The sequence below is a fragment of the Euleptes europaea genome, chromosome 19 (genome assembly GCF_029931775.1).
Source record: "Euleptes europaea isolate rEulEur1 chromosome 19, rEulEur1.hap1, whole genome shotgun sequence".
Classification (NCBI taxonomy): Eukaryota; Metazoa; Chordata; class Lepidosauria; order Squamata; family Sphaerodactylidae; genus Euleptes; species Euleptes europaea.
Window position 1 is genome coordinate 4,574,705 of NC_079330.1, and position 22,886 is coordinate 4,597,590.

The following is a 22,886-nucleotide window of genomic DNA, read 5'->3' on the forward strand; positions in this document are numbered from 1 at the left end:
CTCCCACCTTTTTTGTGCCAGGCTGGGAGGGAAACCCGAATCCTCCGAGGCTCCACTTGTCAAAGATGCGGTGCCCAGCCAGCCTGGCGCCTGAAGCATTTGAGTGTGCCCTGGGATGCCAGTGATCTGGAGCCCCAGGCAGAGGTGAGGGGCGGGCGTGGGATGGGCTCAGGCTGGCTAGCAGCTGCAGCTGGAAGCAACCCTGGCCTTTCAGTAGGTGGCACCCTTTGCACACAGCTCCGTGGTTGCCCATCGATCTGTCCCTAAACCACAATTTGTCTGTGCTTTTAACTGTGTTTGCATTCTGCTCGCAAAATAAATAAATAAAAACCCAATCGGTGTCTATGGGTTCTCCCAAGCAGCGCTTGTAGACGGTGGTATGAAGGCCTGAGCCCGTTGCTGTGGGTAGTTGATTGGAATTCTATCATCTTGATGTTGCTTCTCTGGAAAAAAGTGTTTCACGTTTGGCTGAGCAGCAAGTAACAGCCATGCTGTCTTCACGATTTTGGACGAGGACTTTGCGTGCAGCTGGCGATAACAGATTATTTGAGAGATTTATTACCCCGCTTTGCCTTTGAAGCAGCTTGGAAATTAAACATATGACAGAGCATTAGAAATATATCCTCTACTCACTGGCGGTTCTGTGTCTTTCGATTGCAGGAGGTTGAACAGCACGCAGGGCGAAATCCGGGTCGGGCCCAGTCATCAGGTAAGATGATCCTACCTCGATAACCATCACATGTGTTGCCAGTCCCATTCTAGCAAACGGTTCCAGAACCCCTCTGACCTGGAAAACACAAACTGTCGTTCAGAAGCTCTCTGTGTTTTGCAACAGACAGGGCGTCTTAATTTCACAGAAGATGCTCTTGGTCTTTCATGTTTGACTTTTTCCAGTGGCTTCCTTAGCAGCCTGGCCTCTGACATTAGATCAGCTAAGCTTAGAGGAGGATGTGAGTTTGCTGTGAACAAAGACACACACACACCCGGAAGAGAAAGCAAAAGGGAGAGGGAAGGATGATGATTGGTCAGCACAGGTGGGTGGGGATGCTCATGGCCAGCCATCTGGGTGGACCCTTGGCTGTTCAAAGGGGCGTTCCCAGGCTGGAGGGGCTTTCGAAGCTGACTACTGTCAGCTCCACCCCTGGGAATGCACCCCCCTGGCCCCTCATTTATCTTCGGGGATTTAGGTCTTGGAGAGACTGAGGCGTTGGAGGATCGGCATGCAGCTCCGCGGCACCCAGGCGCCGACGGAACTGTCCCCACCACCAACGTAAGTGCCTCTTATTCTGTGATAAGAGGTCACTCTGGCGGCAGGGGGACACCGCCTCCGGACCGCTTTCAGTCCCCCACCTCAGGAATGGGCTGTAACTCAAGAAAGAATCAGTTCGATAAAACCAGCAAGTGCTGAAGTGTAACTAACCTGTAACCACAGGCACAGACATTTGGGGGAAGAGGTGGGGAAAGGGGAGGGGCCTCTCAATAAACCCCACCTCCTAGGGGAAAAGAGCTGGGTTGCACCTTCCATTCAACTTCAGCTCGGGGGGGGGGTGCTGCGTGGTGCTGGCTCCCCTCCCATTCTGTGTATCCATCAATGCAGGTTGCTGTATTGAAGCCCGCTAAAATATTTATGGTTACTTACAGATTTAATTGGCGGTGCTTGAATAATATTTGGGTCGTTTGTATAGTCCATACGCTGACTTGCAGAGGGGCTTCCTGCGTTACTGTCCTGACAGGCGCACATACTCCTCGACAATGATAAAAGCCAGCTTGCCACAAGAGGAGGAAGATCAGGGAAAAGCCTGGGTAAACAGAGCAATCCCACCCATGGCCTCGCTTGCTCCCCCCGTCCCACCTTACTGCTGTGGTTGCTGAGCCTTGGCAGCGCCACCTGCTGGGCTCTGACACCTCCGCGTCTAATGAATTCCTAGCCCACTGTCCAGTGCAATGAGGACACGCAGTGAGTTCTAGTGGAGCGCTGAATTGTGTGTGTGTGTGCCCACCAGATCGTATGAAACTGCCTTACATGGAATCAGGCGATAAGTCCATCTGGCAGTTTCCAGCTTTGGTCCAGCTCTGCTTGCCTGTTTTAACAAGGTGCATTCCAAAGTGACGATCATTTTTTAATCGGGCATTCCCAGCATCCTCTCATTGCTTTTGGCTAACCGCTTCACGCTGTGTCACTGAGAGATGCAGAGAGGGCTCACCAGTCTACAGGTTACTCTTTGGATGCCTGCAGACAGCGGTATAACATCTGTGCCCATCCCTTTGCCTGATATCCCTCAGGGGTGCCAACTGCCACAGTGGCTGGCTCGACCCTCACCAGTGGCAGAGTTGTGCATGCAGACTTGTGGATGGGGAGGGGCTGTGGCTCAGTGGTAGAGCATCTGCTTGGCATGCAGAAGGTCCCAGGTTCAATCCCCGGCATCTCCAGTTAAAGGGACTAGGCAGGTAGGTGAAAGACCCCTGCCTGAGACCCTGGAGAGCCGCTGCCGGTCTGAGTAGACAATACCGACTTTGATGGACCAAGGGTCTGATTCAGTATAAGGCAGCTTCATGTATTCACCCCAGAAAAGCAAGCAGAAGCCAATAAAAATAGAGCATGCAGGAAAGACTTCCGGGGTCTGGGACTTGTAATTACTGGTCTTGTATATTTTATGCAGCCTTTCAGTTGTGCTTAGTGTTGTAACGATGCAGAGTAATGACAGGCTTGTAAAGCTCTTGAGTTTTTCGCACCCGTTGCGGCCTGTGACTAAGGGTGCTAATTGAAGCTTGCCGTCTTAATGCAACATTCCTTCGGTAGTGGAGTTTGCAGCACAGTGCCTTCTCACACTTGGCTGTCTTCCTTGGCTTAGTTTTCCTATCTTTCTGGTTTTCCCAGAACAGACTCAGACTGTGCTGTGATTTGGGGCTGTGGAATTCAGGATCTCGCAAGGAGGATTGTTTAGGGGAAAGAAAGGCTTTCCCCCACCCCCCCCAAGGCTCTGTCTGCTTGAGTCTGTTTTGCCACTGAGACCCTACAAGGCCTTGATGAAGTTACCGACTTGGCTTTTGCCATCTCTGAAATGAGTGTGTTGCGTAATGAGCCCTTTAATCAAATTTGCAAGTTAACACATAAAGTTACTAGCCCACAAACTTGTTCCCTAAACCAGCTGGCCACACCGACTGCAGCGTAAGTCCTTTGAAGCACACCGGTATCCAGAAAAAAAAAGGCAGAGTGGGAAAAACAGCCCTGTCCAGCATACAAAAACCATCTTGGTTTGGTCGCTTGGAGGCAGTTTTTCCTCACCGGAGGCGAGTCAGGAAGCGGCTTTGTTTTACCTGTCCCACCTCTGTTACTTTTAATGTGGTCCAGAGAGGTCAGGCAGTCCAGAGTCATGGCTTGTTTCTTAACACACGTCCTCTTCATTCACCTCTTTGATCCTTTTTCCCCAGGCAAAGCTTCCAGAACTGCAGCCTTTCCCTTCGGGAGATAACGACACTGTGACACAACATGAGGAGCTGGTTTGGATGCCCGGGGTCAACGACTGTGACCTGCTTATGTACCTGAGGGCAGCACGGTAACGTGAAGCCAAAGCATTCTGTGCCAGCGTGGTGTGGTGGTTAAGAGAGGTGGTTTGGAGCGGTGGACTCTGATCTGGAGAACCGGGTTTGATTCCCCACTCCTCCACATGAGCGGCGGACTCTAATCTGGTGAACCGGGTTGGTTTCCCCACTCCTGCATATGAAGCCAGCTGGGTAACCTTGGGCTAGTCACAGCTCTCTCACTTCCACCTCCCTCACAGGGTGTCTGTTGTGGGGAGGGGAAGGGAAGGTGATTGTCAGCCGGTTTGATTCTTCCTTAAGGGGCCGAGAAAGTTGGCATATAAAAGCCAACTCTTTTTGGGGGGAGGGGCTATGGCTCAGTGGTGGAGCATCTGCTCGGCATGCAGAAGGTCCCAAGTTCAATTCCCGTCATCTCCAGTTTAAAGGGACTAGGCAGGTAGGTGATGTGAAAGACCTCAGCCTGAGTCCCTGGAGAGCTGCGGCCAGTCTGAGTAGACAATACTGACTTGGATGGACCAAGGGTCTGATTCAGTAGAAGGCATCTCCATGTGTTCAGTTTCCTGGCTCCCACTGCGGGAGTTACTTTGATGGTCCCAAATGCTGTGGTTCACACCTTCCATACAGGATAAGAGGTTGCATGGATTGACTTTACTTATGTATGTTCTGGCCTGACCTGGGTGGGCCAGGCTGGCCCGATCTCGTCAGATCTCGGAAGCTAAGCATGACCGGCCCTGATTAGTACCTAGGTGGGAGACCACCAAGGAAGTCCAGGGCTACTGTGCAGAGGCCGGCAATGACAAATCACCTCTCTTCCTTTCTTGCCTGGACCTCCCCTTGGTTGGGGTCTCCATGAGTTAGGTGCAACTTGAGAGCCAGCGTGGTGTAGTGGTTAACAGCGGTGGAGAACCGGGTTTGATTCCCCACTCCTCCACATGAGCGGCGGAGGCTAATCTGGTTAACTGGATTTGTTTCCCCACTCCTCCACATGAAGCCAGCTGGGTGACCTTGGGCTGGTCACATCTCTCTCAGAGCTCTCTCAGCCTCTCCTACCTCACAGGTTGTCTGTTGTGGGGAGGGAAAGGGAAGGTGAGTGTAAGCCAGTTTGAGTCTCCCTTAAGTGGTTGAGCAAGTCAGCATATAAAAAACAACTCTTCTTTTCCTCCTCCTCTTCTTCCTCCTCCTCTTTCTCCTCCTCCTTCTTGATGGCACTTTCCACCGCCACATTTGTTCTGACAAAAATTAGGCACCATTACCTTATTTTATTTCTTGTTTGGCTTGTCCAGTCTAGGCTTGGGGCTGTGTGTGTGTGAGAGAGAGAGAGACAGAGAGAGGAATTACAAAGAACATAAGAATCTAGAACCTGAACTTTTCCTTTCTCTTTTGAAGGAGCATGGCCGCCTTTGCAGGGATGTGCGATGGAGGATCCACGGAAGATGGCTGCGTCGCAGCCTCCCGCGATGACACTACACTCAATGCGCTCAACACAGTAAGTCTCCGGGTGTGGGGGGCGACTGGGGGGGGCTTTTTGTGGTTGCCCTGACTTCCTGGGCCTGTGACTGGAGGTGGATGTTGCTCTGAGCATGCCAGGAAAAGGCAAACATCAGGAGAGTCTTCCCAGTTGTTTTTCTTCCCAGTTTTGGGCCCGTGAGGCTGCCTTCTACAGAGTAAAGGCACCCAGTACTCCTAAGCCTTAGGCAGAGGCCCAGCTAGCTGAGACCCCTGGAACTGGAGCGCTGGGGGTTGAATCCAGGACTTGGTCACACAAAGCAGCGCTTGCGAAACAGGCTAGCCAGTGCGGTATAGTGGACAGAGTGGAAGACGAACCCTGCGCAGCCTGGGTTCGGATCCCCACTTTTACCACGGAAGCTGCCTTGGTTTGTACAGTGCATTCTACCATCTGAGGAATCTGCTGCCTCATTCTGCTTCATGTGTAGACCAGACTGGGGATCCCTTTAACTGGAGATGCTGGGAACCAACCTTGGAATCTCCTGCATTCGAAACGTGCTGTGCCACTGAAGAAGAAGAAGAGTTGGTTTTTATATGCCGACTTTCTGCCCCTTAAGGGAGACTCAAACCGGCTTACAATCATCTCTCCCCCCCCCAACAGACACTCTGTGAGGTAGGTGGGGCCGAGAGAGCTGTGAGTAGCCCAAGGTCACCCCGCTGGCTTCATGTGTAGGAGTGGGGAAACAAATCCAGTTCACCAGATTAGCCTCCGCTGCTCATGTGGAGGAGTGGAGAATCAAACCCGGTTCTCCAGATCAGACTCCACCACTCCAAACCACCGCCCTTAACCACTACACCACACTGGCTCTTGACTGGAGATGCTGCCGACCAACCCTGGAATCTTCTGCATTCGAAATGTGCCGTGCCACTGAGTCACCCCCCCCCCCCCCCGGGCCTGGGAAGGTTTACCCTTTCTTTCCTTTACTCCTTGGAGAAAGGGAATCAGGTCTTCGTGCTATGCTAAGCAGTGTGTCTGTGTTTAGAAAGTGATAATATGGAGCCCAAAAGATTAATGGCAAAAAATTGATAGGCTATATGATTTCTTATTATGGAAATGCAATAAACTTCAGAGCAGCACTTCACATAAATCAGCCTTGACAAGCTTCTTTGCTAGTGTTTTATTTATGTAATAACAGGGTGCTGTAACCCTCACTATGATTTATTGTTAATTACACCCAATAGAAATGAAGAGCGGGGAAGTTTTTCGCTATGCGGTATTGCATTATCTAGTCCAACAACGCCTTCCAGGGATTATTTGCTTAATAGCACGGGTAAATTTCAGAGTTTCCTGTGTGGCAGTGTGGTGGTGGGTGGTTTATTATTTTTTTTATATCAGGCTTTCCAGTTGCATTGCTTTCATTTGGCAAATCAAGTGGGGCAGAAAATGCTCTCTGCAAATTATTCGTCTCTTTTGATACGTGTGGCGCAGGGTTTGCTCAAGCAGGTGACAGGCTGGTGTGCCTGTCACATTTTTATCCTGCCCTTCCTCCAGGGAGTTGAAGGTAATGTGCTTATTTCTCCTGTCTTCCATTTCATCCTTCCTGTGAGGTAGGTTCCACTGAGAGCGTGAGTGTGATCGGCCCGTGGGCATCCTGGGTGGGGTTGGGGGCTGAGAGGGGATTTGAACGTGGGCCTTCCGAGTATGAGACCATGCTGGCTCCTAACTCACCTGGGTTAGCCTTGGACTAAAAGCCACGTCTCCATAAAGCAGAGGAGGGGAGAACAATATAGCCCTTCCTTAGAGGCAGGCAAAGCCAAAACCCTCTCTGAATGTCTCGTGCCTTGAAAACCCCACCAGGGGTCGCCATAGGTCAGATGTGAGTTGATTGCCCCCTCCTTGAAAGGCTTGTGTAAAAAATGAATGGATAGGTAGATAAACATAGCCTAGTGAACTATTAAGGGAGACTGCAGGCAAGAAATCAGGGAGGCTGCAGCCAAGAAATCAGAAGGAGATGGAGACTGGGAAGGGCAGCCATGAAGGAGCTAGAAAAGATTCTGAAGTGTAAGGATGTGTCACTGGCCACCAAGATTAAATTAATTCATGCCATCGTATTCCTTATTACTATGTATGGGTGTAAAAGCTGGACACTGAAGAAAGCTGATAGGAAGAAAGCAGATTCCTTTGAAATGTGGTGTTGGAGGAGAGTGTTACGGATGCCGTGGACTGAAAAACAACAACAAATCAGTGGGTTCTAGATCAAATCAAGTCTGAACTGACCCTAGAAGCTAAAATGATTAAACTGAGGCTATCGTATTTTGGTCACGTCATGAGACGACAAGAGTCACTGGAAAAGACAGTCATGCTAGGAAAAGTTGAGGGCAGCAGGAAAAGAGGAAGACCCAACAAGAGATGGATGGACTCAATAAAGGAAGCCACAACCCTCAATTTGCAAGATCTGAGCAAGGCTGTCAAAGATAGGTCATTTTGAAGGACTTTGATTCATAGGGTCGCCATGAGTCGGAAGTGACTTGAAGGCACTTCACACACACACACACACACACATACACACACACACACACACACACACTGAACTATAGAAGGCTGGGTGCTCCGTCTTCAAGCAGGGATGGGAACAGGCGTTTGTGCAGCATTGTCCCCTGTGATTCGCCCGCAGTCTGAAGCCTTTGGATTGGCCAACAGTAAAAACCAGGAGCTCAGAGCAGTCTGCCCACCTTAAATCATCAGGTGTCCTTTTGCTGTGTTTCAGATCCTACCTCCAGCAAACACTCTCACGGGTCCCAAGTCGGTGATATTCCCACTGTGGGGTTGGATACAGCCAATCACGGCCTTGGCTGAATCCTGACAAAAGTTTCCTTTTTGGGGTGGGGGAGATCTTTGCTGAATCTGTTTCCTGTCCCTACTTTTTGGTGGTGTTGTTTTTCTTTTAAAGTTCCTCTGAGGACAGTCGCAGGTTACCCAGTTCGTGCCATCTGTAGGCACACGTGTTCGTGCCGCGTTCTTTTATAGAAGTGAGAACAGAGAGAAAGAAGCATTAAGACCTGCCTCAAAGACTGCTGGAGACAGAACTGACATAGTCTGTCTTTATTAGCTTGCAGATCAGCAAGCATAAAAGGACAGATTAACGAGAACAGCAGAAAACATCCAGGCGTCTTAGTAAGAGCAGAGATTTTTTTTAAAAATTACCCGTCAGCACTCTGGCGCATCTCAGATGCAATTGAATTCATTCCTTCTTACAGAAGTCTAAATCTCAAAGAAGTTTTTCCTTCCTGCCATAATAGGATGAACCCTGTTCTCCTTAGTATCTGGGAGCCCCGTAAATCATTTCCTTAATTAAAATTCGTGGGCAGTAAGCCCATGTTTTGCAGCTGTGTTTCAATGCACTTTTAACTAAAACAATTTACCTTCTGTTTGTTCTTTAGAATACCTCTCCTTTCAGTAAATATGGTTCCAAATGTAATGCACTGGTTTTGTACACCTTCGTGCAAGTTCCTTATAGTATCTGCAAGCCCCCTTTTTCCTAACAAATATTGGAAAGTTGAACAGTCTCCCAGGTTCGCCCCTGAAACTGTAGTAACAGGTTGGCACAAAGTTCTTGAGAGCCACCGTGGTATGGTGGTTAAGAGTAGTGGACTCTGATCTGGAGAACCGGGTTTGATTCCCCACTCCTCCCCATGAGCGGCGGAGGCTAATCTGGTGAACTGGATTTGCTTCCCCACTCCTACACATGAAGCCAGCTGGGTGGCCTTGGGCCAGTCACAGCTCTCTTAGAGCTCTCTCAGCCCCACCTACCTCACAGGGTGTGTCTGTTGGGAGAGGAAGGGAAGGTGATTGTAAGGCAGTTGATTCTTCCTCAAGTGGTAGAGAAAGTCGGCATATAAAAACCAACTCTCCTCCTCTTCTTCTAGCTTGGCCTCTGAAGAAGGCAGTGCACCAAACCCCAAAAATTGTTAGTCGGCTTGCTACATCAGGCCAGGCCTGCCTGTAGGCTAGTCTTAGTTTTGGATGGTTGGAGCAACAGTGTTCTGCCATAGCAGGTTTGGCTGGGGAAAGGGGACAACAGAGCCAAACGGAATTCAGAGTATCTGGATCCTGAGAAGAAGGGAGGGGGGCTGCACAAATGGGGGGCTGCTATCCCCAAGCAAAGAGCTTAAGGGCCCCACCAGCATTCATTCTTCGGTTTGTGCAAATGCCAGAGCCAGAGATTTTAAGAAATCCTTTCCCACTGGCTGGTGGAGAACGAAGGGTGTCCCAGATCTGCCAATCTGCAGAGAAGTCGCTGCGGGGCAAATTTCAAACAGGACTGCTTTCTGTTGCACAGGACCCAAGCAGGCCTGGCTCTAGATTTTAGGAGAGAACTTGCCGCCGTCGTGCAGGTGTTCATGTAGTCAACATCTCTGAACTCTTTGAAGGAAGTGTGGGTTAAAAAAGGACAGGTAGATGTTCTTTATGTGTTCCCCCCCCAAGTTGGAGTTAGATCATTTAGAATTTTAATGGCTTTAGTGGGGTCTTCTTGCAAGCCTCCTTGTTGGCCCAGGGGGTAAAAAAAGCAAAAATATAAAAGGGTGGGGTGGGGAGAGGACAAAAGGTTTACATTAGTTCCCTTTTCGCTCCCCCACGTTGATACATTTTCACCCAATCTAAGTGGACTCGGAACCAGAACCAGAGTGAAGTCTTCTCATGTGCTCGGGGCATGTCCTCAGAAACAGTGTGTGTATAAGGTACACATGCATAGCCCTGACCTGGATGGCCCAGGCTAGCCCAGTCTTGTCAGATCTCAGTAGTTAAGCTGGGTCAGCCCTGGTTAATGTTTGGATGGGAGACTTACAAGGAATACCAGGGTTGTGACATGGGGTGAAAACGCACAGTCGTTTTAGCCTCCTTTAGTCCGTTCCAGCCAGGATCGAACGTACATTCAGCGAAACCCATGCATTCGATCCTGGCTGAATCCTGGCTGAAACAGGGAATAAAGGAGGTTAAAGCAAACATGCGTTTTCACCCATGGAGGCAAGGCGATGGGAAACCACCTCTGTTCGTCTCTTGCCTTGAAAACCCTACAGGGTCACCATAAGCGAGCTGCAACTGGACGGCACTTTCTACCACCAACTCGCATATGTGCTGCATGTTGAAAAGACTGAATGTGAAAGGGTGGGGGCTCATTTTTCTTGCAACATGAAAATAGCTTTGGCAGGGCCTTCGAGGGCCACATGGCACTGCTTCATTTGGGCAGGGTGGTATGTTGGCATCTGGCTTCTGCGCTGTGAGTTGCTGTGGTCTGTGCTCAGATGTGCCTGTGAGCCTGCCGCCCGAAGGAGACGTTTCAGAAGCTCCGTCGCCGCATTTCCTCAGTGCAGACCGGTTGTTTGAGCACACCCGTCCGTTGCTTTAAACCGCGGTCATCTTGTGACCGTGGCTATTGAGGGAGGCCTCTGGCGCAGTAGCAGAGAGTCTGCTTCGCATGCAGAAGGTCCCAGGTTCAGTTCCCAGAATCTCCAGTCAAAAGATCTGGCAGTAGGTGACATGAAAGGCCTCTAGCAGAGCTGCTTCCAGTCTGAAGAGACAGTATTGATGGACCTAGGGTCAGAGTCAGAATAAGGCCCCTTCCTGTGATCTGTGCATGGCTCTGTTTTGGGGAGGGGCCATGGCTTAGTGGTAGAGCATCTGCTTGGCATGCAGAAGGTCCCAGGTTCAACCCCCGGCATCTCCAGTTAAAGGAAATAGGCAGGTAGGTGATGTGAGAGACCCCTGCCTGAGACCCCGGAGAGCCACTGCCAGTCTGAGCAGACAATACTGACTTTGATGGACCAAGGGTCTGATTCAGTATAAGGCAGCTTTGTGTGTTCATGTGCCACTAACCCTGTTCAGGAGGACACGTGGCTGCTTCTGTCGTGGCCTTTCACGGAAGGGCTTCAAGTTAGCCTCGCTGCCCTTTATGCCCCTATATGGCAGCAATATATACTTCTCACCCCCTCCTTGCAAAGAGAACAGCGTTCTGAAATCTAGCTGTGTTCTTAATGGACTCAATTATTTAATATTGTAGCAGGAATCCAGCCCCCCCGATGCCGGCGATGGTTTTCAGGCGAGGGCTCGTAATGACTGTAATTGCGGCAGAGTGCCTCGCCAAAGCAGGAGCTGCCAGATGCGGTGCCGTGGTGATCTAGGAAAGGTCACGGGGAAAGGGACATTTAAATTAAGTTATAAATTACAGCCGAAGAACAATATTTTGATGTGTGAGACCCGAGGATGTCAGAGCTGTGAGACGTAATTCAAGGATTCATTACTGAACAGAGGAGCCTGACAGCTGAGCCGTGCCAAAAGGAGAATTTATTTGCGGCATCACGCATCCGAGAAAATGGCAGCTCCGTGGCGGAGCGGGTGTGGAAATCCCGCTCCCCCCACCCACCCCTCCAACCTCGCACTAATGTGGCAGAGTTTATACTAATAAGTCCTGTCTGAAATCCAGGCAGTTTAATGTCTGTTGTGATATAAATGAGGAATCTGGGCAGGAGCGGATTTGTAGTTTTCCCTGCACTTTTGCCTGCGCTTTTGCGCTGGGTGGGGTGGAGAACAAATATGATGTTAAAAGAGCTACAGGGAGGCTGTTTCCTTTGCTGCATGTGGAGGGGCGGGGTCTGCGCTCGCGAATGGCTGAAGGGGGTTCTTGAGCGGCTGGCTTTAAAACACAATGGCGTACGCGTGTGCCTTTTTCTCGTTGTTTCCTGCCGCTGAAAATTCTGATGGGCAACCCCCCCCCCCAAAAAAAACGGATTCCAAGTTCTGATGGCCACCACTGAGGATTTGGAAATAACCTTAGGAGAGGCCCGGTGGACCAAGTATTCTTTCTCTTGCTCTTTCTGCGTCAGAACATTCTAAGCTGTGTTTTAAACGTAGAATCTGCAACAGTCTGCATGGCGGGGATTCCCAGTTGAAAATGGAAGCCATCTCGCAGATCTCTCATTGGTACTGAAGATGGCATCTTGGCCATGTTCTGGGCATGGTCACTGGGGGTGTGGGGGGGGAGGTAGTTGTGAATTTCCAGTAACCCCTACTCCATGCCCAGAAGATGGCCCAGATGCCCTACTTCTGATCATCTGCCTAAGGTCATAGAATCAGCATTGCTGACAGATGGCCATCTAGCCTCTGCTTAAAAACCTCCAGGGAAGGAGAGCTCACCACCTCCCGAGGAAGCCTGTTCCACTGAGGAACTGCTTTGTTAGAAAATTCTTCCTAATGTCTAGACAGAAACTCTTTTGATATAATTTCAACCTGTTGGTTCCAGTCCGACGTTCTGGGGCAACAGAAAACAACTCGGCACCCTCCTCTATATGACAGCCCTTCAAGTACTTGAAGGTGGTTATCATATCCCCTCTCAGTTTTCTCCTCTTCAGGCTAAGCATATCCAGCTCCTTGGAGAGGAGGACCCAGGTAGTTGACATTTCACAGCTTTTGGAAGAATAGATTCCTGCCCAACACGGCACCGAGGAACCCTGGAAAAACACTCGCATGTCACCCTAAAGGGAAAGAGAACGCAGGAGCGTGCTTCCAGCAGGAACTTCTTTCGGTGTCGACGCTGGTTAATTTTGCTGGTTCCTGGAAGATGGAACTAATCTGAGAAGGCGTGCTGAGGCCTAACGATGTGGCCGTTTGCCACGTGAAGCCTGGCCTTGCAGTGGCGCATCACGACCGCTAAACTGACTTGTTGCTTCTTCAGCTGGAGCAGCTGGCTGATGGCCGGGAGTCTTCTGCTCCTGGGCTCTTCCGGTCTTGTTTCTGCTTTCCTAGGCTCTTTGTGTAACAGGAAAAGAAGGAAACTTCATCCCGCTCCTTGTGGCAAAAATAGATTTCTTCCATGAGTCATGAAAAGAGGAGGCGGGAGCCAAGCCCTTCACAGAGTGAAAGCTGCCGGTCTGTAGCTGATTCTTTAATTTCCGAAAACTGGGCCTGCTTGGAATTCACACCCTCGGCTTTGAAAGCTCCTCTGCCTAATCCCAGATGTGGAGGGGCAGGCTGGGGTGACTTAATGGCCCCCATCCGGTGGTGGCTGATGAGAATCTTTGACCCCCTCCCCAGCTCATAACATCTGTGAACTGTTCACGGTGTGGACAGACCACCCATCAGCCGCTGCCAGGATTATCTTCCCCTGGCTTCTGGTTCTGCGGCTCCGTTGCCGCCCCAGCTGTGCTCTCTTTCAGGACAGGTGTTGCATGTGCTTGAGTGGTTGGAGCAAGCCTCACTGGGGTTGTCGGTGCCATCCCCAAGATATCTCAGTATGTATATGCAAAAATTCCAAAATATTCCAAATTATGGAAAGATCCGATATACGGACCACTTCTGGTCCCAAGCACTCCAGATAAGAAGAAGAAGAGTTGTTTTTTATATGCCAACTTTCTCTGCCACTTAAGGGAGAATCAAACCAGCTTACAATCACCTTCCCTTCCCCTCCCCACAACAGACACCCTGTGAGGTAGGTGGGGCTGAGAGAGCTATAAGAGAGCTGTGACTAGCCCAAGGTCACCCATCTGGCTTCGTGTGTAGGAGTGGGGAAACAAATCCAGTTGACCAGATTAGCCTTCTCCGCTCATGTGGAGGAGTGGGGAATCGAACTAGGTTCTCCAGATCAGACTCCACCGCTCCAAACCACCGCTCTTATCCACTACACCACTCTGGGCGGAGGAGCCCAGGAGCAGAAGACACCCAGCCAGCAGGGATCATCAACCTGTACTGAGTGAGAGAGACCAGCAGTCTGAGTTGGTCCAGTGTAGCTTCATCTCTTCCACATTTCCCAATCCCTGTAGGGTGGAATAACTCACTACTCTATCTCCTGACCTGGATGGCCCAGGCTAGCCCTGTGTCCTCAGATCTGGGAAGTTAAGCAGGGTCAGCCCTGGTCAGTATTTGGATGGGAGACCCCCAAGGATGTCCAGGATTGCTACGCAGAGGCAGGCAGTGGCAAACCACCTCAGTTCGCCTCTTGCCTTGAAAACCCCATGAAGGGTCATCGTAAATTGGCTGCGTCTTGACAGTGCTTTCCACCACCATCATATGTATATGTGTGCCTGAGTGTGTGTGTGTATATAGATATAGATATACCAAACCATGCCAACAGTATTACTGGCTGGTAGACATTCTTGATTAACAAGGGGACAATGCATGTGCATTTGTGGATCTTCAAAACCGGAAGACTTACCTCATTATATCTTTTTTTTGCCCCCTGTATGATGGTCCTAGGGCCAAATTCTTAGCAGGAATGTTATCTGTTGTTATGGTAGATTCAGATGAGGATAAAATTTAACCTCTGGCCTCTGACATAGATGCTTACGTAAGACATGGGGATTCTTTGTTTGCCCTAGCAGCAAAGAAAATAAGATCTAAGGTTTCTGAAGGAGTTATTAATTAAGTTTAAAACAGTGAGTTAGTACATTTTGGTATCTGTTAATCCCTGATTTGATTTATTTATATTGCTGTATTTCTATGTTTTACCTAATTGTATGTATGTACTACTATTTGCTGTATTACTGTGTTTTAGCTATTTGTGACAGCTAAAGGCCATATACAATAATTTTTCTGGTTCTGGTGTGTATGTGTGTGCGTGTACAGCCTCCTAATAGGAAAGAAACAAATGTCTTCCACTTGCTATCCCTGCTGCTGGTTGTACCAAAGGGGACCAAAGATGCCTTCTGTCTTCCCTCCCTGCAGCAGCTCATGGACATCCTGAGTAGCCTGCTGAGATTTTATTCCAAAGTCAGGCTATCAGTTTTCTCTTGCTATTCATTTTAGTATAATTTAGGTTTTTAATGTATTTTTTTAAGTTCACATTCTAACGTACAAGCAGGGTTCACTTAAAGAATAAACAAAAATCTCAGTTTTTATTTTTTTGTAAAGAACCACCTGGCTGGTCTGATTTTACTAGGTTTTGCAGGATCTGCTGTTGACTAATCAGGTTACCCTGCAGATGAATTGATGCCTTTGTCCAGAGACAACCCATTCCATGCAATTCCCATCTCTCTCTTCTTTGTCTGTCAGTAGAGATAATTGATTTCCTGTCATTCCCCCCTCCCTGGTACTTGCTCTTTCCGCCAGGGACATTATCAAGGGGGGAAGCGCATGCACACACAACAGGCTCTGATCACTTCTAACATTTTTCAAGTCCCGAAATACCTGTTTAGATCATACCATAGATTCAGGTGGACTTCTTGATTATCTTCCTTGCTGGGCTGTGCCTGTTTGTGGCCCATCCTTCAAATGCCACAGCTCAGCGGCGGAGCGCGTGCTTCGCATGCCGAGGGGTCGAAGCTCGACTTCCTCCAATAAAACAGATCTCAGGCAGCGGAGCTGGGAAAGGATTCTACCGAAGGCCCTGGGGAGCTGCTCCCGGTTCAGTATTGGGCAGGACGGGCCAGCGGCCTGACATAACATAAAGCAGCTTTGTGTGTTCTTAGACTTCATGGTTGGGGTAGGCAAATGTGATTCCCCAAACCGTTTAATCGTTTTATTCACCGTGAGCAACTTCAGGTTGCTCCTATTTCTCCAATATGAGTACAGGTGATAATTATAGTATAGGTGCCCTGACCTGGATGGCCCAGGCTAACCTGATATTTTTGGATCTCAGAAGCTAAGCAGGGTTGGCCCTGCTGATTTCTTGGATGGGAGAACATCAAGGAAGTGCAGGGTTGCTACGCAGAGGCAGGCGATGGCAAACCACCTCTGCTTGTCTTTTTATGGAGAAAAAACAGTATGGCTGCAACGGCATCTCCTGCCCATGCTCCCCACTGACTGATGTTATAAAAGGCATGCTGCTGTCTTTTGCCTGAGGCATCATAGAGTTCTCCATGTGCTTGGTTGTGAGTGAAAACAAAGCAAAAAACCCCCAAACCGTTCAGGATTTGGAATCAACTTCTGACTGTTGGAATGGAGATTGACATCCCATGTAAACCTGAGATACTCTTGTTAAATTTAGCCCCGAACTTAACGAAAGATAAATGATGTATGGGGTCACACATGATAACTGCTGCTAGAATGACTTTTGCCAGACACTGGAAACAAAAAACTCCAAAGATAGATAAATGGTTGGTTAAAATTAAAGAAATATATGTATTAATTAACAACACATCAGAAAAATGGTCATACAATGAGTCTAGATGAGCTATGGTTGCGAGCTGTAAATAAAATGGAAAATCTTATATTCAAGGGTGAGAAAGGACAATGTGCAGCGATGATAGTCTAGCTATTTTACAGAAGACTAAAGGAAAGAAAAAAAAATACCAAGACCACGGTTACACAGCCCGGATAACCTACAAGAACCACTAAACCGTGTATTCGGTGTGAGGATATTGGAATAAGTTGTAATATAGAAATTCTGTTAAAAAATTTAAGTTTACACATATATAATGTCTTTTAAACGAAGATTGTTGTAAGTTTTTTGTTGTTTATTTTATTGAATAAATATTTTTTTAAAAAAACTTCTGACGCACACTTCTTATAGAATCACAGAGTTGGAAGGGACCACCAGGGTCATCTAGTCCAACCCTTCACAATGCAGGAAATTCACAACTACCTCCCCCCCACCCGCACATCCCCAGTGATCCCTACTCCATGCCCAGAAGATGGCCAAGATGCCCTCCCTCTCATCATCTGCCTGTCATAGAATCAGCCTTGCTGACAGATGGCCATCTAGCCTCTGCTTAAAAACCTCCAGGGAAGGAGAGCTCACCACCTCCCGAGGAAGCCTGTTCCACTGAGGAACCGCTCTAACCATTAGAAAATTCTTCCTAATGTCTTCTTCCTTTCCTTGCTGCCAAGCACATGCCGAGCTGAAAATGGACCAGGTAGCTGGGAACGAGAGAATGCCACAGAGGAAGCCACCCCTTTTGAAGACTGCTTATTTGGGTGTTTTTTCCCTTTCCGGCAGAATGTTTTTTTTATATGCTGTTGGGAAATGCTAAACTCTCACAGAATCCCCTTTGACATCAGATCCCTCTTGGGAACAGCTTCAGAAAAAGCAAGAGTGTCTTTTTTTGCACTCTAGCGTTCTCTTAACCCGTTCTCCTTTGCTTTTCTGTCTCCCCCTTTTAGCTACATGAAAGCAACTACGACGCTGGCAAAGCCCTGCAACGCTTGGTGAAGAAGCCCGTGCCCAAACTCATCGAGAAGTGCTGGACGGAAGACGAAGTGGTGAGGAGTGCCCGCTTTTCTCTCTCCCTCTCTGTCGCTTAATCTCTTTTCCGGTCCCTTTTCAAGGTGGTGGGGACTATAGAGGAGAGCTCACAGGGATTTTTCCTTTCCCTATGGATCGACAGCTGCAGGATCGATTCATTAGCAGCTGGCACCTAGTTAGCCAAAGGAAAGTAGCCCCAATGGCAGCTGGCTCCTTCCTGCAGCGGAGCTCTCGGGCGAGGGAGCTGCTCGTTCATTGCCCTGAGCCATCTCCCGGTTTGTTTCACTGCTTCACTGTCACAACTGGGAGCACTAAGGGTCTGACTAGCCCAGGGTCACCCAGCTGGCTTCATGTGTAGGAGTGGGGAAACAAATCCAGTTCACCAGATTAGCCTCCACCGCTCATGTGGAGGAGTGGGGAATCGAACCCGGTTCTCCAGATCAGAGTCCATCGCTCCAAACCACTGCTCTTAACCATTACACCACGCTGGGTCTTAAGGTGCCACCCCAGAACATCCCCACACATCCTGTTGTCCTTTGCAAGGTGGAACGGCACAGATGCAGGTCAGCCTCCCTCCTTCCCTTCTGATGCATCTCTGGGGGGTGAGCCCAATGAACTTTGCATTAGTTGCAGATGGTGGGTCCTAGAAATCCCAGTTGGAACTGGGACCCCTCGGCTGACATCTCCCTGCCCTCCATTAGGCACATGCCATCTCTAAGGGAGAGCTGAAGCTGGGCCTGGGGTGCAAGAAGCAGAAGCTGATGGGCTGCTAGGAGAGTGGCAGAGTTTGGCCAGCCACAACCCTTGGGCTGCACCCCTGGGGGCAAGTACCAAAGCAGGGATCGCCTACTCCTTGGGTCCCACCTCGTCAGTTCCTCTAATTTCTGCCTTGCGTGCTTTCCATAGATTCGTGTCACAGCCGGCACTCCTTTCCGGTCCCAAACGCTCCCCCTCCCCAGTGTATGCGCTGGAAGCTCCGTTGCTTGTTTCAGCTCCTGGCTTTGATCAGCTCTCAGCCTGGGAAGATGGAGAATGGAGCCTTACAAATCAGAAAGGAAGGCAAGGGCGCTGGTTGAAAAATGAAGCCTCGCTCCGAACGAGCTGACAGTGGGCACGCAAGAGCGGCGATCATTAATGTGGTCCGTGGCTGTCAGCCCCGGCTCATTTTATCATCTCTCTTTTTTGTGTGCGAGTGTTCCTTCCATCCCCTCTCCAGCTTTACAGAGCCATTTGGCAGGCTTCCTGCCTCGGTAGAGCCGGACCTCAAGCTGTTCCTCTTAATTATAAGGAGTTTTTAAACCTCCGCCCGTAGAACTTTGCAAGCCTGGGGGGGGGGAGGTTCCTGTGATTGACAGCTCCAGGCTAGACAGTACTTTGTAAGGGGAAAGGGGTACGCTGCTGGAGACCCCTGGTGTTCATCCCCGGGATGAGGAGGTTGCGGATTCTGGATGGGAACCAGAGCGTCATCCAGGTCCAGAGCAGCACATTTATTGGCACAGCTGAAAAAGGCTCAACAGCTGTTAGTAGAATTCTGTCAATGGGATTTTTCTCTGATCCTGACCGCTCCCTTCTCAGTATTGAATCCATGGGCCACGTTAGAGTCCTTCAGACTCTCTGGATCAACCCGCTGAGCATCAAGTTCCGCGCTCCCAACGGCTATTGCCCCGTCCACCCTCTTTCTCTGCTGCTTACATTGGGCCACCATCTTCTCTCCGGCGGGATGTGGTATTACTGGTCACTCTCTCTCTCGCTGAGGAATAGACGGCATTGAGAATTTGGCCTGCGCAAGGCAGGCAGGAAGAGAACAACGGTTTGCATTTGTAGAGCACACAAGAGCCCTGTCAGGTAGGCCACAAATTATTATTATCCACAAATTGCAGGCGTGGAACTGAATGGGTAGTCTCTGGCCACTGGAGCAGGTGAGATTTGTCAATATTATTGACTGACAGCTCATTTGCTCAGCCAATGAATAGAGGTCCTAACTGAGGTGGGAGGTGGTATATACAGCTGGGTGGTCTTAAGGAAAAACTTACATACAAAGGAAAGTTCTTCATTTATGGGGTGAGAGTTAACAGTGTTTACTGTCCAGTGATTAGGGGACTAGAGCAACTGTTCTATGGGGAGCGGTTAAGACGCTTAGGGCTGTTTAGCTTGGAAAGAAGGCGGCTGAGGGGTGACATGATAGAGATATATAATAATTATGCATGGTATGGAAAGAGTGGACAGGGAGAAGCTTTTCTCCCTCTCTCATAATACTAGAACGCAGGGTCATCTGTTGAAGCTGGAGGGTGACAGATTCAAAACAGATAAAAGGAAGTATTTTTTTCACACAACATATAGTTAAATTGTGGAACTCCCTGCCCCAGGATGTGGTGATGGCTGCCAACTTGGAAGGCTTTAAGAGGGGAGTGGACATATTCATGGAGGAAAGGGGTATTCATGGCTATTAGTTAAAATGGATACTAGTCATGCTGCATACCTATTATCTCCAGGATCAGAGGAGCAGGTTATTATATGAGGTGCTGTGTGAACCGTCTGCTGGACTTGATGGGCCTTGGTCTCTGATCCAGCAGGGCCTTTCTTATGTTCAGTGTCTTGCAAGTTGGGGGGGAACCAATTCCCTTTTCTCAGATATTTATACTCTGCCCTCCAAAGAAGATTGGACCTCAGGCTAACCTAAACTGTATTTAAACGGGATTAATCCAGCTAGATTTGAGTCCTGCCATGCCTTAGAGACCAACAACGTTTTGGAGGTATAGGTTTTTGAGAGTCCCAAGATTCTGGGGCTAATCCACTGATTCTGCACTGGTCTGCTTCTGCTAGTTATGGGCGGGGGAGTGGAAGCCCTCACTTCCCACCACTACTTCTGCTCTGCCCAGCATGGTGTAGTGGTTAAGAGTGATGGTTTGGAGTGGTGGACTCTGATCTGGAGAACCGGGTTTGATTCCCCACTACTTCACATGAGCGGTGGAGGCTAATCTGGTTAACTGGATTTGTTTCCCCACTCCTCCACATGAAGCCATCTGGGTGACCTTGGGCTAGTCACACTCTCTCAGCCCCACCTACCTCACAGTGTGTCTGTTGTAGGGAGGGGAAGGTGATTGTAGTCCGGTTTGATTTTTCCTTAAGCAGTAGAGAAAGTCTTCTTCCTCTTCTTCCTCCTCCTCTTTTTCCTCTTCTTCCCCCTCCCCTCCTCTTCCTCATCCTTCTCTTCTTCCCCCTCCTCCTCCTCCTTTTCTTCCTCCTCCTCTTCCTCCTTCACCATCACCACCACCTTCTGAGACGGCACACTTTCAAGCCTGTTGTCCTAGCTACAAGGACTAGAAAACTTGTTTAGCTATTGAGCGTGTTTGATTGCATAGTTAGTATGGATTTCTGTACTTGCATGTCATAATCGTAGAAGGTGTGTTGGCACACCTGCATTGTCACACAGGGGAAGGTCTGATGAGTGCCTTTGGCTTTACAAGGCGTCCCCCGTCCCTCGTCAGACCCACCCAGAACTGATCAGGCAAGGCGAGAGGAATGCAGACGAGAGCTGGAAAGCCCACCCCGGTTTGCGAGGCTTTTTAATTAAACACTGTGAACACATTTAAATAACGGCGGCTCCAGGCTGAGTAGCGTCTAATCGAAACCGATTAAGTCACCCGTCCGCACTTGGATAGTTATTAATTCTGTTTGTTTCTGCATGCTAGCTGAAGGCAGAGTTCCCCGGCTGCGGAGGAGCCCCGTCATGCGCGGGGATGTTTGTGCCGCCTGGCACTGGGGCCTTAATTAGCATCCTGATGTTGATTATGAAGAACAGCAGGCCGGCTAATTGAATTCACTTTACGACCCAGGACTTGGGCAGTCTCCGCAAAGTCAAGGGGAACTGTTTTGCAGAGAGCTTTGTAAGGAAAAACCGAGGGTGCCTGTTTTTAAACGGGAGGGGAGAATATCCTTGCTGTTCATTTAAAGAAGTCTTTTAGCGCTAAAACAATTCTATAAAAACACTTAAGCAGCACCAAGACCAGGGAGGAGGTCCGGTAACCGTTATTGGGGGTATGCCAAACCAAACAAAAAAGCCTTCTCCCACTGGCGGAAGCCACTGGTAGAGGCCGACAGACAGATGTCCCTCAGGAAGGAGGTCCAAAGCTTTGGTGCCATGGTAGAGGAAGCCCTGTCTCAGGTTGCTGCCCAATTGGTTGCTGCCTTTTGCAAATCCTTGCATTTCCACAGTTTACCAAAACAGCCTCCCCGCCATCACTTTGTTTCCTCCAGCCTGCCATATGCTTCATCCATCATTCCTCTGCCTCCTGGAATATTTTTAGATATAATGCACTTGCCATATTGACAGTCTTCACCCCTTCTCCCCCCCCCATCCCTGAAAGACTCTAGTAAATATTTACATTGGTGAGATGCCCTAGTTAAAAGGGGTTGTTTTTTTTTTGCTTTTTACCAGGGACCAGAAGCTAAGCATTCCATTTAACGCTCTCTTAATGGCCGTGGTTATTTTTATAGGAAGGTCATCTTTAATCGAGAAGGATTAAAAATTACAAAAAAAACCCACCGTCTGATATCCTTTTTGATGGAAGCTTGTTTGTGTGCGCACTGCAAAAGACAGGGCCCGTTCTTATTGTTGCCAGGGCTGAGTGGGAAATCTGCCGCTTGGAAGATTAATAAACGCCGTCGAGGGTGGCTGTTGGAACTCTGCATTTCATCTCATTTTCAAGGGTGCCTCTTTATAATGGAGACAGGCTTACGCTCTCGGCCCTTCTCAGTCGTTTCCCTGTGTTCATTTAAAAAACGAGAACGAGATGCGGGGAGGGGGGGCGGCGGCTCAGAAGGCCACGTTTGTTCTCTCTGCAAAAGCAATTTATTTCATAAACAAAGAGGACCAATGCCACCATCCTTTGTGGTTCCCTAGCAACGGGACCGAAGTCGGTTGAGCTGGCGTGTGCGAGGGATGCGCGTCTTGTGTCTTCTGTGTACACAAAAACATTTAACGGCGTAGCTTTGTAACTGAAACAAAGGCCCCGCTGCGTGGAGAGCCCTTGCCAGAGATTCCATAAAGCCTGAGCAAGATGGAGCACGCAGGATGAGCATCAACCGTTTTTACATTCTCTGTGCCCAGCATCTGTGGACAAGGGACCCTTGCAAGGAGCCCCCCGGCCAATTGTAGCTTGGGCTTCTTTCGGCCCGTCTGTCTGGTGCCACCCCTCCCGTAATACGTGCAAGTTTTTAAAGAAGGAAGAGCCCCAGAATAGCCAGGGGCTCTTTCCTGACTGCTTTCCCCACCTTTGTGAAAAGCGGGGTTTGGGAAGGGGGAGGGACTTCAACGCCATAGGGTCCAATTGCCATTTTCTCAAGATGAACTGATTTCTGTTGGCTGGAGATCAGTTGTAATAGCAGGAGGTCTTCAGCTAGTACCTGGAGGTTGGCAACCCTAAATGGCTCCCTGCTGGTGAGGGATATAGAGAGGGATGAGGGACAGGTAGCATCGAATACGGGGCAAATCTTTAGTTCGAGAGGGGTGATGTCAGCCCAGGTCCACAAGGTACCAAGCTAGGGTTGCCAGGTCTCTCTTCGCCACTGGGGGGGGAGGGAGATTTTTGGGGCGGAGCCTGAGGAGGGCGAGGTTTGGGGAGGGGAGGGACTTCAATGCCATAGAGTTCAATTGCCAAAGTGACCATTTTTCTCCAGGTGATCTGATCTCTATCGGCTGCAGATCAGTTGTATTCACAGGAG

General features: G+C 49.3%; 1 protein-coding gene across 3 annotated transcripts in view; it reads left to right on the forward strand.

The window, feature by feature from the left end:
• Nucleotides 1–22,886, forward strand: part of RERE (arginine-glutamic acid dipeptide repeats) — a 326,934-nt gene that overhangs the window by 212,566 nt on the left and 91,482 nt on the right. For all 3 annotated transcript variants that reach the window (XM_056865253.1, XM_056865254.1, XM_056865255.1), the window contains exons 7-10: nt 661–709; nt 3,433–3,557; nt 4,930–5,029; nt 17,081–17,179. In XM_056865253.1, coding sequence (XP_056721231.1) covers nt 661–709; nt 3,433–3,557; nt 4,930–5,029; nt 17,081–17,179 — 373 coding nt within the window. The remainder of the gene's footprint in view (nt 1–660; nt 710–3,432; nt 3,558–4,929; nt 5,030–17,080; nt 17,180–22,886) is intronic.